Source organism: Anguilla rostrata, chromosome 2, assembly GCF_018555375.3.
Source record: "Anguilla rostrata isolate EN2019 chromosome 2, ASM1855537v3, whole genome shotgun sequence".
Classification (NCBI taxonomy): domain Eukaryota; kingdom Metazoa; phylum Chordata; class Actinopteri; order Anguilliformes; family Anguillidae; genus Anguilla; species Anguilla rostrata.
The window spans coordinates 50197390-50212398 of NC_057934.1; the positions used below are offsets into that span (position 1 = coordinate 50197390).

Consider the following 15009-nt stretch of genomic DNA (forward strand, 5'->3'; position numbering starts at 1 on the left):
ATTAATGAGAATTGTCATTTTTATTTTGTTTATTCTATTATCATATTTGAATGAAGTTCATGAATCACTGCAGAATAGAAGTGATTTGCTTGCTCAGCGTATATCAGCGTGAGACCAGTGCCTGACTGTGACTCTGGCTGCTGCAGTTTCTGTAGCGTGTTCGGTGCATACTGCTGATCCTGGTGCATATTGCTGATCCTGGTGCACGCAGGCTAGGGCCTGACATTTTCGCTCTGTTAAACACCGCAGGGTGGGAGATGAGCTGAGGGTCACGGGCTGGCTCAGAGGAGAGCTCTGGCGCTTGTGTGGCTTTAAAGTAATTATCGGAGGCCCGGCCTTTTTTTTCGTGCGTATCCTGTGACTTTATGCTGGGGAACAATGGGGGTCACTTCCCTTTGCGGGCTCTCCCGGTTTCCACTTCCTGTATTGTGGAGTGGGCGTTGATGATGACCGGTGACGACCCGGCCTCGGCCCGGCTGTGTTCTGGGGCGTCCTCTGCAGCGCGGCCTGACCTCGGCCGTTTGATCCGTCGCGTCGCGGCGCGGGGTTTCCCCCGGCGCACGCCGCGCGCTAACTCTCTTTCTCCGGCTCCTCCGCCCCGCAGCAGAGCCAGCCCAAGCAGCCCGGAGACAAGAGCCGCAGCAAGAAGGGCAAGGAGGCCAAGCCGCGGGTGAAGAAGCTCAAGTACCACCAGTACATCCCCCCGGACCAGAAGCAGGAGCCCAGCGAGGCGCCCATGGACTCCTCCTATGCCCGCCTGCTGCAGCAGCAGCAGCTCTTCCTGCAGCTGCAGATCCTCAGCCAGCAGCAGCAGCAGCACTACAACTACCAGGCCATCCTGCCCGCCCCGCTCAAGTACGTCCCGAGCGCGCCGGTCCAGCGCGCGCTCAGGCTAGCGCTAGCGCTGCGCAAACACGGCCTGCTCGTGAGCAGAAATATATACACACGTGTCATGGCGCGCTGAAAAGGCCGCTAGCTACTTTCCACTGGCAAATCCTGTTAAGTAACGCTAATTAACTGCAGGATGTCGGTGAGGTTAGTCACGGCTTCCTGTTCCATTACAGCTCCCGTGTTTGTGCGAGATTTATTTAACATGGGCTGTTATTCTCCAGCCCGTATTGTTCTATTCAGAGGTTGTTTATTGTGAATGAAGCCAGTTGAGGAAGTTGCTCCCTCATGATATTAACAGAGCCCCCTCCTCCCCAACCCCCCCTCCTCTTCCTCTTCCTCTGCAGGCCGGTGGCTGAGGGGCAGAGTGCCCCTGCCAACAGCACGTTGCCCACCTCCATTGTGGTGTCGCTTCCTACAGCTGCCCCCGTGCGGCCCAACAGCACGCTGACCAACCGCAAGCCCGGCCCGCTGCCCGCCAACCTGGAGGAAATGAAGGTGAGAGGGCCTCAGATAACAGCCTGTATCCCAGAGATGCCTCTTCTTTTACGAGCCATACTAATACAGATATGGTCAGCAGGGATAGATAAAGATGATACCAAGTAATACCAGGAAGCATTTCCATAACAGCGTTCTGGTCGATGATCAGGCCATGAAGGGGGATTTGATAATGGAGGGGAAGTCAGGGTGTTAAAGGGTTGGCATTGAACGCTGTTGTTGGTTGTTTGGCTGCAGGTGGCAGAGCTGAAGATGGAGCTGAAACTGCGGGGTCTTCCTGTGTCCGGGACCAAGACGGACCTCATCGAGAGGCTCAGGCCTCACCAGGAGGCCTCCAACGGCACAGCGCCCCCCGCTGGCCCCGCAGTCAGCGCCCTGCCTTCCGTTGCCATGGAGGTGACGGCCTCCCCGGGGCTCCAGCAGCTGTCCGCCGTCCAGCAGGCGGCGCCGGAGAGCATGAACTCCACGCCCCCGGTGTCGCCGGTGCCCTCCGACCTCTCCTGCATGAACTCGGAGGAGGCGGGGGGGGCGGCGGAGGGCTGCCGGCAGGCCCCCCCCGGGGCGTCGCCGCGCAGGCCGGTCCCCGAGGAGAAGGACCGGCGCCTCCACGAGAAGGAGCGGCAGATCGTGGAGCTGATGCGCAAGCTGGAGCAGGAGCAGCGGCTGGTGGAGGAGCTCAAGATGCAGCTGGAGGTGGAGAAGAGGAGCCAGCAGGGAGGCGCGCCCCCCTCGCCCGGCGCCCCCGCCCCTGTGAAAGAGGAGAGCCGGGTGTCCTCGAGCTGCTCGTCCCCCTGGGCCCCGCCCGCCGTGGTGAAGCAGGAGGACGCCCTGGCCCCCGCCCCGCCGGCCCAGCTGCCGGCCGCCGCCGGCCTGCCGCAGTTCTTCATCAGCTCCCAGCAGGTGCCCCAGACCCTGCTCGCCGCCCAGCCGGGCACCCAGATCCTGCTGCCCGTCTCCCTGCCCGCCGCCGCCACCATCCAGCTGCCCGGCGCTGGGGTCAGCCTGCAGGTACTGTCGTTTGGCTTTCTGCCTCTGCTAAAGAGTAGGGTAAAGTTATCAAGCGCTACCCTAGCATTATGTAGCATTCATGAATCCAGCAGAGCGTCGCTTTAATACTCAGTAGATGCGCGTTTAAACTAAGCTGTCAAAAAAGGGCACAGTTTATGGTCAGTTTAGTGCCTGTCCTGTGGTGTGCCCTATAGCATATTTAAATCATCTGGCTCTGCTTGGGACTGACGTGTTGTTTCCGCCCCCGCAGAAGCAGCCAGTGCTCCAGGCTGCGGTGTCTCCTCAGGCCCAAAGCCTGATCCAGGCCCCTGTTACCCAGCAACCTCAAAAAGCAGAGACCCCTGCACCACAGGAGCTTCCCACACAGAACCACCACATGGGAAAGGTGAGTTACACACTGCACCTTTGAACCCGGGGACAGGTCCAGCCTGGGACCTGTATACAGGACCATAGCCTAAATACGTATCGCACGTTTCAAGCACTCAGGACACATGCTGCGGTTTTCCAGGGACTTCTGAGACTCGTGAGTGTGTCTGAATGCTTTACTACTCGAGCACAGGGCTATTCAGACCTGGGGAAAATTGTCAAGTTGTTAGCTTTCTTGGCGCTACTAAAGTCTAGCTAATCATCACGAGAGAGCGTATACGTGGCTTTGAACAGACATACACAAAAACAGCGGTAATGTTTTGGCTGGCTGATCCAAAATATTTAAAAAATATTTTTCCATTATGAGCTCGGTGACTCTTGGTATCGAGATTTGGTTTCATAAAACCGGCAGCACAATTTCACACCTTCTGTGTCTGTGAAGTTGAGCTGGCAGCCACTCCTGTTAATAAAGAGACGATTGACCCCTAGAGTTTAATTTCAAGTGCATAGCATCCATCCAACGGCATGAATTTTATAGCCACAGCTGAAATGTTATACGCTTTTGTAATTGAATGAATGATTGTCACCCCTCTAGTACATCCCCTGTACTCTGTTAATGTAGGTCATGATGTTCTTAATAGGCTTAGTTGTATTCAAATATAGATAACAGATTACTTGTAAATACCTGTCATTGTAGATGATCTAGTACTCCTGGCCCTTTTTAAATTTTGATTTAACCTATATTTAGCAGGGAAAGGAATGAGGTGGCAGTCACTTTTGCGAGAGACCTTTACTTTGAAAGAAAAAAAAAAAATTCCATTAGCATTTCAACAACTTATTTTAGTACCTCTGGAGTTCATTATTGTGCATGCAAATGAAGAAAAATGAGCTTAAAGATCTACTGCATCCAGATGATGCTCAGTGCCAGGGAATGACTGAGACATCTTTGCGCTTGCCATTAACGGGGTTTTCTGTAACGAGCGCTTCTGCTAAAGGGCAGGGCCGCGCTCCTCTCCAAGCTGCCTGCTCTAATGTGCTGGGACGGAGGCAGTGAAAGCAGATCGCTGTCCGGGGCCGTGATCAAAGGCGATGATGAGTCTTTTATCTGCGAGCCGCGAGGTCGGCCAGCTGCGGGGGCGGGGAGGCCTTTATCTGCTTGACGGGGGGAAAAAAAACTTTATTTTTCCGGAGATTTCAGGCGCTCAAACCGGCCCGTCGTTCCTCGCTTGCGCAACAGCGCTCCCCTTGGCTGGGTCAGTTATGGTATATTCCGGTCGCCCGGGTGATGGCGGCTCGGTCGTGCAGTTCAGCCCGGTTAAATTCCTCCCCCTAATCACATTAGAAGCAGTCCTGGCTGAAGCCATTGCTCAGCACCTGTTACTGGGGCGATGAGTGTGAGCGAGGATGAGTGGCAGCGCTCTCCCTGACAGCCCCGCGTGTCTGTGGTGTGCCTGGTGCCCCGTTACAGTCGGCCACAGCCCAAAACCTCCCCTTACTGCGCCACCAGAGCCACGCCTGCAGGCTGGCCCAGAATGCTTTGGCCGCAGCTTGTGACCGCCGTGCTCTCTTTTACAGACCTTTGCCGTGTGCGCCACGTCCGCCCCCGGGTTCCAGTACAGCCCTGGCCAGAACCAGGTGGGGGCCGAGATCACCCAGTGTTTCCTGAACAGCTCCCCGGAAAGCAGGCCCCCTCCCCGGGCCTCCCCCAGCCATTCCCTTCCTAATGGGCCCAAGAACAAGGTAAAGAGCGCCACTTTGCAGAGCAATACCGGCAAAATTCATCATTCATATCGCTCTTCTTTTGCGCTTTGGTCATAGTGAAAATATGATAATATAGCAGTGGAGTGCTGTTCTGTGCCTTTAATGAACTCTTTTTCCACCAGCCCCCTTCCCCCTCCCAGTCCACCTTCATTATCCAGCCAAACGCCTTCGCTAGCCACGCCCCCAAGAGCAAAGACCCGCCCCGCTACGAGGAGGCCGTCAAACAGACTCGCAGCCTGCAGACTCCGGCCCTCACGCAGGTGAGTGTGTGCAGCTCAACACGCTGGATACAGGCGTAGCACACAGGTGAGTGTGTGCAGCTCAACACGCTGGATACAGGCGTAGCACACAGGTGAGTGTGTGCAGCTCAACACGCTGGATACAGGCGTAGCACACAGGTGAGTGTGTGCAGCTCAACACGCTGGATACAGGCGTAGCACACAGGTGAGTGTGTGCAGCTCAACACGCTGGATACAGGCGTAGCACACAGGTGAGTGTGTGCAGCTCAACACGCTGGATACAGGCGTAGCACACAGGTGTAGTCTCAGGTGAACATGAGCACAGACATCGCAACAGAAAGAGACTCCTGCACTTGCTGGAGTGCTAGTCTTCTCTATTTGTCCTGTCCTCTCAGTCTTTTACCCTCGTCTGTGTTCCCACAGGTTCCCACAGCAACCAGCCAACAGATGGACGACCTATTCGACATACTAATCGAGAGTGGAGGTGAGGACATTTTTTTTTAGCCTGGTGTTAGTGCTGTCTGTCAGTCAATTTTTCAAGTAAGATGTTTAGCCCTATGTCCAATATAACACCCCACTACAGATCACAAAGCAGTGCCTTTCAAAGCCTTTCACTGTGCACTGGTAAATTACACAGTTATGAATATTATGAATAAGTCCTTTTTTATTTTTACTTGGGTACATTACTCATTCTTTGGTTGAATACATGATACATCTTTCACAATGGAAGTAAACATAGGGAATAAGCTGCTGAAAATGAAATAGACTACACCACACCAGTGAAGCAGAATGAAGACTGGGATGACGTAGAATTTTGCTGTGAGAATAAAACTTTTTTTCTGTCATAATTGGGATTTGAGAGAGGGAGAGAACTTGGGTTCAAATTGTGGTTATATCCCCCTGAAGTGACGCTTGATTGTCCTCTTAATATTTCTTTTAAGTTTTGAACTGAAATATACAGCTGATAAGCTGAAGGTGGGCTTGTATCCTGCGCTCATTAATATTAATCTTTATACGACGTCTATGTAAGCAGTTCCTCGTTGCTAGGTTAGAGCAGGCTGCCAACCCTTAAAAATAGCATACAGTGGAAACATTGGCATTGTACAGCCTTACTCATGTGATCCTGACATTGACGAGCCAGGTGATGATGTACGGAATCCACAATCTGGACAGCAGGTTTCAGAGTGGTTTCAACAGGTTTTTATCCTTTTAGGCATTGGTCAAGTGCTACAAACTAGCTAAAGCAGGTTGGTCTACAGGTAAAACTACTGCCAGCACTTCAGCATTTTCCAGTAATAACTAATGTAATGTGTGGCGTCGAATGTTTACCTGCTTAATTTCAAACAGCTATGATTTCCTACAGTAACACAACCATTTTATCACCGGACAACACAAAAGAAAGCAACATAAGCTAGCAAGCTAAGCTTTACCATTGTATTGTTTAACCTGCAGATCATTCAATGTGTTAATGTAACACTGAGCTATTGGACACTAATATTAGATGCAACAGCAGTCTCAATCTCCGGACAGCACACCTGAATAAAGAAAGGCTTTGATTCCACGTATCTTAGCCTGAAACCTGTTTAATTATCACTAGGTATAAAGGATTTCACTGGTTTTTGGGCATTAATGACGTAACTGGGACCCCAGATAATCCTGCTCACTGCAAGCCTGGTGTTTAGCCAAGGGAGAAAGCAAGCCAATCTCAGCACAGGCCTTTCCACATTTTTTACAAGGCTCGTTTTTAAATATTTTTGGGCCATTTGTGAATGAAAAAAAGATTTAAAACAACACACCAGGAGAGAATTCACAGATTCGAGTTTCCCAGACCTTTAAAGCTCAAGTAAGCGTGACGGTTGTGTTTGTGTCTCGCGCAGAGATCCCGCCCTTCATCCGGCAGGACACGCCCTCCTCGGCCAAGATGCTGCCGGTGACGGCCAGCATCACCACGCTGCCGGTCAACACGGTGCTGTCGCGGCCCCCGCCGCAGGTGCAGGTGGCACCGCCCCCCTCCCTGGCCCTGGACTCCGCCCCCACCCTGGCCACCCTGGCCTCCGACAACCAGCTGGAGGCCTTCCTGGAGGGCACGCTGGCGGGGGAGGGCGAGCCGCGGACGCTGGGTCTGATGGAGGAGCTGCACTGCCAGCTCCTGGAACAGCCCCACTCCCCCATGGACACGACGGAGCTGTCGTTCGCCGACGGCCCGCCCCCCACCACCTTCGACCTGCACGACGGCGCGCTGGACAACATGGAGTGGCTGGACCTCACCATGCCGGGCCCGGCCGGCGGGCTCAACCCACTGGGCATTTCCTCAGACTTCCTGGACGGCCACGACCTCCAGCTGCACTGGGACTGAGGGACCGGAGGGGGCGGGCTTTGCGCCCGGCCGGCCACGCCCTCGGAGGCCGCCGCTGGATCTCCCGCACAAGAACGCCTGCGCTCTCGCCCACGAGCGCCTCCCCTGGCTGGGCCTGGGTGGGGGCGGGCTCTGTACAGGAAGCCCCCTGCAGGGGGTGGGCTCTAGACAGGAAGTCCCCTGCAGGGGGCTGGCTGTAGACAGGAAGTCTCCAGCAGGGGGTGGGCTCTAGACAGGAAGTCCCCAGCAGGGTGCGGGCTATTGACAGGAAGCCCCCAGCGGCTGGCCCAGGGGCGGGGTGCTCTGCCCTGCCCTGTCCTGATAGGTCCACTAGACAGGGTTGTTCCACCAAAGGGGGCCATATCCTCTCTCCTAGAGATCCCAGTAGGCTCAAAATGGGAGCGTGAGCAGGGCTGGGAACATTGTGTGGCAGCATTTTTGGCTCCTGTTCCCACTTTTCCCCTGAGGGGTGTTCATCAGTACAGCCCTAATCATTCAGATGGATCTGCCCTCCTCGGGGCCCGAGGGCACGGCTGTGCTTCTGCTCTCTCCGCCGGTGCCAAACAGAGCTGGGCATGCCGTCAAACAGATGGGATCTCTCTATCTCCCCCATCTCTTTATTTCTGGCCCGAACCGAGCGCTGCCTCCTCCTCTCGAGCCTGGAGACCGCAGCCCCTCCTCCCCCCCCCTTCCTTCTACCAATGACGGCTCGCCGAGACATATGGGACTGATATTGGCTTAAGCAGGGAGGGCTTTTAAACACAAACTGTCCTTAAGAGACTTCGCCCTGGTGACTGTGATCTGCTTCACGGGGCTCCGAGCGCGGAGAGCAGCGTTTGGTTGCGTCCGCGGGGCTGTGGTTCAGCGGCGGCGCGCTACGTAGCGCTCCCCTGGCTGTGTGAACCACCGCGGGGCTGTGGCAGGGGTGACGGATGGCTGTTGTTTTTTAGCTCTGCGAAATGGCTTTCCTCTGATTGCGGCAGGTTTGTTTCCGAACATACCTCAATCAACACGGCAGACATTATGGCTCTGAGCTCGCTGGTTTACCTCCTGTCTTTTGTTATTCATTGGCAGGAAACCTGGGAGAAGGGGGAGCCTTTGCCAGTGCTTAGTACAAGGGAATAACAGCAGGAGGAGGATAGGTGGTGGCTGGGAGACTTGGTTGAGACTCGAACATTGAAACGGTTGGCGCATATTCTTTCGCTTGTTGTCGCATATCTCTGAAGCAAATTATGTTCATGCTATTTTTTTATCCATTTATTTTTTATCCATTTAAACTCCAGGGTTTGCACAACTCTACAACATTTTGAGGGGAAGGCAGGCAATTGTTCCATAATCTTTGCGAAAACACTTTTGTGTCACTTGTGCTCGCATTATACGTCAGGTTTTAAGGGAATCTAGTGATAAGTGCTATGTCCTTTTTTCATTTCCTCACGTGATGTGAAAGACAGGGACACCTGCACACCTTGACTGCACTTCATTAATGAAGTGAGAGCTGATTGGCCGTCTGTTGCCTAAGAGCTCCTGAGGTCACTGCCGGAGACTCACATCTGCTTTAAGTATCAGGAAGAATTTTCTTCGGCTGGTTAACGTAAGAATCCTTTTTAACAGTGGGGCTTGTTTTAATCGTGGTTCATTCTTTTTTAATCTTATCATGTGTCTTTGTTTTTTTTTTTAGACGTTTTGAAACCTCTGGCATTTATGCAGAGGCCTCTGTAAATGTCTTTGTAAATTATTATGAACGCAGTTATTTTTAAAGGGGCTTTTTTAAAAATAGGAGTTTATCTGCTGTACAGTCATGCTGGAGTTTAGCTGGATTAATGCCCAGCTGGGATATGATAAGCAGTCAAATGTCTCACATTCAGTGATAACTGGCATGCTGCGATCAGTTGTGTGTGTGTCTGCACGTGTGCGTGCGCACGTGTGTTTGTGTGTGTTTGTGTGTGAGTGTGTGTGAGTGTGTGTGTGTGTCTGTGTGTGTGTCTGTGTGTGCGTGCACACTCGCATGACTGCTAGTGTATGTCTCTGTAGAGGGGGTTGAGTAAGCCAGATATTATCATCACTATAAGTTTGGGTCTATACCATTCCTTTACTCTGGAAAGGGATATCAATTAGGGCTGCCAAACAAGTGCATGCATCTAATGTAAGGCATGCGTACCATACTTTCCTCTGTACAGGTATATAAAACCCTGGGGAAGTTCACATTTTACAACCTCGCGTATTATCAGTACAGCACAATGCACGGCAAATGAGATGGACACTGCAATATGTTTGCTGAATGCCGGCACCTCTGCCACTGGTTCCAGGCTCACCGGTGCCGTCCACGTTGGCTGCACACGAAACGCACAGATCCCTGCTCTACCGTCGCACATCAGCGACGGTGAACCTCAGTCTGAGGCTCTGTCCCTGTTGAATGTTTCACATGCGGTCTGGTACCTTCTTCACAGACTGCTTTGCCTGCTATTTATTGAGCCACACGTGCTTATTCACTTATTAGGCGTGAGCCTTTAGGGAAGTTCAGAAGCATTCAGATAGACATTGATCTGAATCTGAATTAGTCAAGCCTACAGGCTACAAATGCTAGGCAGTTTTTCAGGTTTTGGTTTGGAACCATATAGAACAAAGAGTCAAAGATCAAAATGAGTTTCTGTAGGAATTCCAGTGGGGTACTGTCATGACCATAAGCAGCAAGAGCTGTTCTGCACTGCAGTCATTCTGTGTTAATAAGTGTTGACGTTTATCACATGGACAGAATGCCCAGGAACAATACTGTATTGTGAAGTCTTCTGTGTGAGTCAGTAACTGTAGCCAAGGAATTCCATTTGTGGTTTTTTTCTGTTGCTTTGTGGAATTTTGCACTGGTTGTAAATTAACCAAACAACGGTTTCATTAGTGATCTTCTGAGAGCATTCATGTGGTCATTCACAGTTCAAAACTCGGTGTAATATCCTTCTTTGAAAAGTGTAACACTTTAAAATGGACAGATTAAGTCTGCTGGTCAAAATGTCTGTGAATTGAACCCTCGTCTTAGGTTCAGATTTTTTTTTTTCTTCCTGAAAATCTTCTCATGACTGTTCTCTCAGTAGTTTAAGTTTTTTTTGTTTTTATTTTGGTAGCTGAGGAGAAACTCAGTTTTACACAAAGTTCAAAGATTAGGAGTTGGGTGCTGGTATTGGGGAAAGGGACTGCTACTTTCACTGATCAAAGCTTTTCATGGAGAAAGCATCATTGGTATATTGCTTTTCCCTGGATGCTGTAACTTCAGCATGGGGAATGACTCAAACGTTTGTGGAGATAAGCAGTCATGCTTAGTATGTTATGGCGAGGAGGAAATCTGCAATGCCATGGGCTTATCCCACTTCTGTACGTGTGCCACTGTATAGGAGACTGCCTGAAGTCAGCATATCAGAGAACAGGTCTGCACACAACACTAGTGACCACTGTGTAGTGACTTGCAATAGAAGTGTCCACAACTGGCTGTTTAACTTCTTTTTAACCAAATGTGGTGTAATACAAAAGGAGAAGATCATGCAGTTGTTGGGTCAGGATTGTACAGAATTAGGAGAGGTATTATACCTCCATCTAGTGGTTGCCTATAGCACTTTGGAATTCAGTGTTGAGCATTTTTTTTTGTTGCTGACACACCTACACTTACATCTTAATAGAGCATAGCACTATCTCTGAAACCAGTTTTAGGAAGAGAAACAAAGATGTCCGCTTTATCTAAGAGTAGGTATTGCTTAATTGCTCAGCCAGTTTTGTTGATGGGTGTTTGTTCTGGGCTTGGTCCCGCCCTGCCAGTGACTGCGTCTGTGCGTTCTCTGCGCTTTGACCCCAGTCACACCCTTTCCTCTCCTGCCTGCAGCTGAATAGGGTGCGCGGGACCGATGCCAAATAGATAGTGTCCTTACCCCGGCACGGCGTCCCGTCACAGGAAACCAAATGGCTTGCGTTTGTGCGGTGCTCAGTCACAGCTGCGTCACCCCATCCAGGGGCGGGGACGGGTGCTTCTGGCGACGCCGCTGTCGTGAAGAGGAAGGAGAGGCGGGCTGTGGCCGTGACGGAGCCACGGTAAGGCCAAAGGGGCCAGGGGTCCTGACAGGGGGTCCGGCTGGCCGTGTGGACTAACAGGGCACTGAGAGGGTCACATCAGCAGCCAGCGCCCTGACATGTTGCCAAAGAGGGCAGTACACTACTGAATGCCCTTTAAGTACTTTTACACAAGCAATCATTTTGTTTCAAAAACGCATATGTGTAATGGAGTTTTTTGTTGTTGTTTGTTTTTTTCAGTGGGACAGTGAAGATGTATATAGTTTTTAATGTCTTTTTAAATGTGTGTACCACTTGACACTCTAGTAAGCCAACAAAAAATGGGGGAAAATAGCTAAAGGCATCCTGTTTCTGTTGTGCCATTTGAAAACCCAAATTGGCTGTTATTGTACCAGACAGTGTCTCATACCATGGCCATTTTAAGCATCTTTCTGGCTTTGGGGAATGTAAGCACTTAATGACAAGACGGTTTCTACTGCAGATGTAAATGTGGGTATAATTAGGCTCTGTCTCTCATTTTATTTGCCTCCACTCTGTTTGCTTGCATTGAAGACCATTCACTTCTGTCCTGTAGAAATTGTTGCTATCCAGTTGTCCGCTGTGTTTTTCAGGGTCTGCCACTGCTTTACGCATTCGTCACAGAAATAAGAGGATGGAAAGCAGATTTTTCTAGAAGGAACAGACGTAGGCTTGGGAATCCGATGCCTTCTCATCCAGCCCAGCCTACCCCACACTTAACAGATACTGTCCCATTCATTTGTTTGTATGCCATATGTTTTGCACATTGTGTATATATTTATATAGATGTAATGCATATTTTTATACATGTGTAACGCATCCATGAGCTCTATTTTGTAAATAGTTGAAATGGATACACTGTAAGGTGTATATATCTGCCTTTTGTGTTAATAAAATGGTGATGTATTGTGAGCGTGTCAGTGGAATCTGATTGATACCCCAGACTTTTGCTTGTCTAAAGATGGGACCGGTTATTCAGAGCTCCGTCTGTTTACGCATTCGGTAATGCATCATAATTCAGGTTTGATGCAAAAAAAAAAAAAAAAAAAAACATTCCAGTCAGCTCAAATTAACACAAATTGTATCCTTAACTGAATATCCCACACCTTCTTAATTTCGTCTTAAGTGGAATAATATTGTTGCTGGAGAGAGGAAAGAGGCAAAACTAGCTGGATTTGTGCTAAACTTAACCGGATGCTCAACTCCAGGGCTGGCTCATGTAAGGATGGTCATGCCCATAAAAACAATGGCCCTGGATTACAAAATCTATGAGGCTGGCAGGCCAGAAGTGAGTGATTTAAAACACAAATGGAGATACCTGTAGACCACCGTAGGTGAGTAAACTGGTAAAACTACAGCAACGCATAAAAGACCACAACAGATCTTTGTCAATGGGCAAGAGTGGAGTTGCAAAGAATTGATGCATACTTTGGAAACTGGAATGCTGTGCAGTATTTGACTAATAATATAAACTAAAACTTAATTTTACATTAATTAACTGGTGTATGATCTGAAAGTGTTTGTCATTTGGATTTCTCGAATAATTTTTTACAATTAATAAGTTAAGTAGAAGGGACGTGTGCACGTAAGAAATGTTTTTAAAAATCTAGTCAGTAAACAGGCAACGAGACCAAGGGCGAGGTGGTTCATAACTTCCAGCTTGTTTCTGGAATAATTTGTGACTCCACCCAGCTTATTCTTTTCAACAGTGTGTGAAAAGAATCTGTCCATTGTCACGAGGCAAGCAATGATGCATTTCATCTAGGGAAAAAACCAGCATTGGCAACAAATTAACTACTTTTTCCACCACACAGTGAAACACCATTACTATACTATGAAGCTGTAAAAATACTAGTGACATTGACCATGAATGACACCTCCTGTGCTTCTGTTCTTGTGTAAAACTTGTGGCAGGAGATCAGGCAACATTTCCTACTTTATCTTTTTTGTCATGTTATTATTAATACGGCAGTGTGTCAGCCGTATTAACGTCACAGCATAAAATATGATAATCCTACATTAAGAGGGTGCTTTAGATTGTACTTAATACCTGTGTTTCTGTTAAGAAAGAAGGCCAGGGAAAACATTGGCTTGAGGCACAGTGCATTTACTGAGCAATGTTTTTGTACCATATTTGCACATTTGATTTGAAGTCTTTCCTGGGATCAATGCTAGAGGAAGATTTTGGCTGCATGTAGGATTTCATCACTCGTAAATGTGCCAAAAGGGTCTAAATTGTGTATAAACGCTGTTCCAGGAAAGTCTGACATGTTTGCATTCCTCCTCTCTGATGCGTAAGGAAACTGAAACTCCATGCTACATGCAAATACATGCTTATGATAAACATTTTATTCAGATATCAATATTTTTGTACAATATGCATTGTTGCAATTATGGTCACCTTAACATTTCAATACATTTGATATTCACTTATTTAAATAAAACATGTTGAATAGAATTATGTGTCTTCCAGGAACAAACATCTGAATTGTGTGAAACCCTTTTCTCTGTCCACAAAGTCCCGTATATACAGTGAATGTGGGCCCAGTGGGACAGTCATCTGAACCTTAAATGCACCATGAACTAAAGCTGTCTGAATGTCATACTGTTTACGTTTAATTTGTTTTCGTATAGACTGCCCTGTTGGAGGAATGGAGAGTGTGGTGTGCAGAGAAATGTCTAAATTGACAAAGACATGCATGTTAGGGGCGCTCCTGCAGTTGCCCTTGACCAAGGCACTGGCCTCAGAACTGGAGTTGGTCCCCGGGCGCTGCACTGTGGCTGCCCACTGCTCCTAAGTAACTGGGATGGGTCAAATGCAGAGGACTAATTACCCCACGGGGTTCAATAAAATAATAAAAGTATATCTTATATCTTATCTAAATTGTATTGAAATAAGAGGTTATAATGCTAGATTACACACCTGGGCCTCACATATCAGGTGGTTAAATTTTCATTTACTGGTTTGTACTTGCAGAGCATCTGTCATCATCCCCTTCTCCACCCCAGGCACATTTGCTCATAAATTCTGTTTGACTGATGTATGTAACTGTCATTTTCAATATGTGCAACTCTACTGACTCAACGAAGAGCTAAATCCTTCATTCACTTGATGACTGCAGAGTTATGGTACGTTGCTGTCTCTTTCCTCCAGGTACAGTGGACTCAGAAGATTATGCAACATTTTCAAAAGAATGTTGCCTTATTTCCATTAGCCATACAGATCATATTATTTGTGTCTATGTTTTCTACAGATAAAGGGGATAGTGTTAGCGTTAGCAACAAAAGGTCAAAGGGTATTGGTTATATATACTTAGGTAACTGAAGAGGTACACAATTGCAAGAGTTCAGAATTCCCACCACCACCTGGCCTAGAAAACAGTATAAGTAAACATAAATACACAAGTTACATAAGACATTATCAAAAAGAACAATACAGTAAAACAGTGATATTAGAATAAGTCAAATAATTATAAGACTGTCCTGGTTGAAGTCCGGCGCTATCTGCAGTTTCATTTCTACAAAATATGTCTTTGAATTTATCACGTTAGCACATCCAATTTTTTAAGCACAACTAATTTTTATGTGATCCTGTAAAATGGTCAAGCGAGAGAGAGAGCAATAAACTATCAAACTAGGCTCTTGGGAACATTCTCCTCAGTTTGCATATGAGTATGTGAGTGTCTGATAATGAGATGGCTGAAGTGTTATTCAACACTGACCACAGAAGTAGCACAGGTTCACAATTACGCAAGTGCAATATTTATGTTAAAAAACCCTCAAAAAGCATTTCTTCTCTCTGTGTTCAATGTTTATTCTGTAGAG

The 15009-nt window shown here is 48.5% G+C and overlaps 1 protein-coding gene across 7 annotated transcripts in view; it reads left to right on the plus strand.

Annotated features, from left to right (window-relative positions):
• mrtfba (myocardin related transcription factor Ba) overlaps positions 1-12096 on the plus strand; it is a 59717-nt gene extending 47621 nt beyond the window's left edge. For all 7 annotated transcript variants that reach the window (XM_064322810.1, XM_064322813.1, XM_064322808.1 and 4 more), the window contains 8 exons: positions 605-855; positions 1236-1386; positions 1624-2394; positions 2645-2779; positions 4336-4500; positions 4644-4781; positions 5184-5244; positions 6638-12096. In XM_064322810.1, the coding sequence (XP_064178880.1) occupies positions 605-855; positions 1236-1386; positions 1624-2394; positions 2645-2779; positions 4336-4500; positions 4644-4781; positions 5184-5244; positions 6638-7116 (2151 nt within the window). In that variant the 3' untranslated portion in view covers positions 7117-12096. The remainder of the gene's footprint in view (positions 1-604; positions 856-1235; positions 1387-1623; positions 2395-2644; positions 2780-4335; positions 4501-4643; positions 4782-5183; positions 5245-6637) is intronic.
• Positions 12097-15009: the final 2913 nt, after the last annotated feature.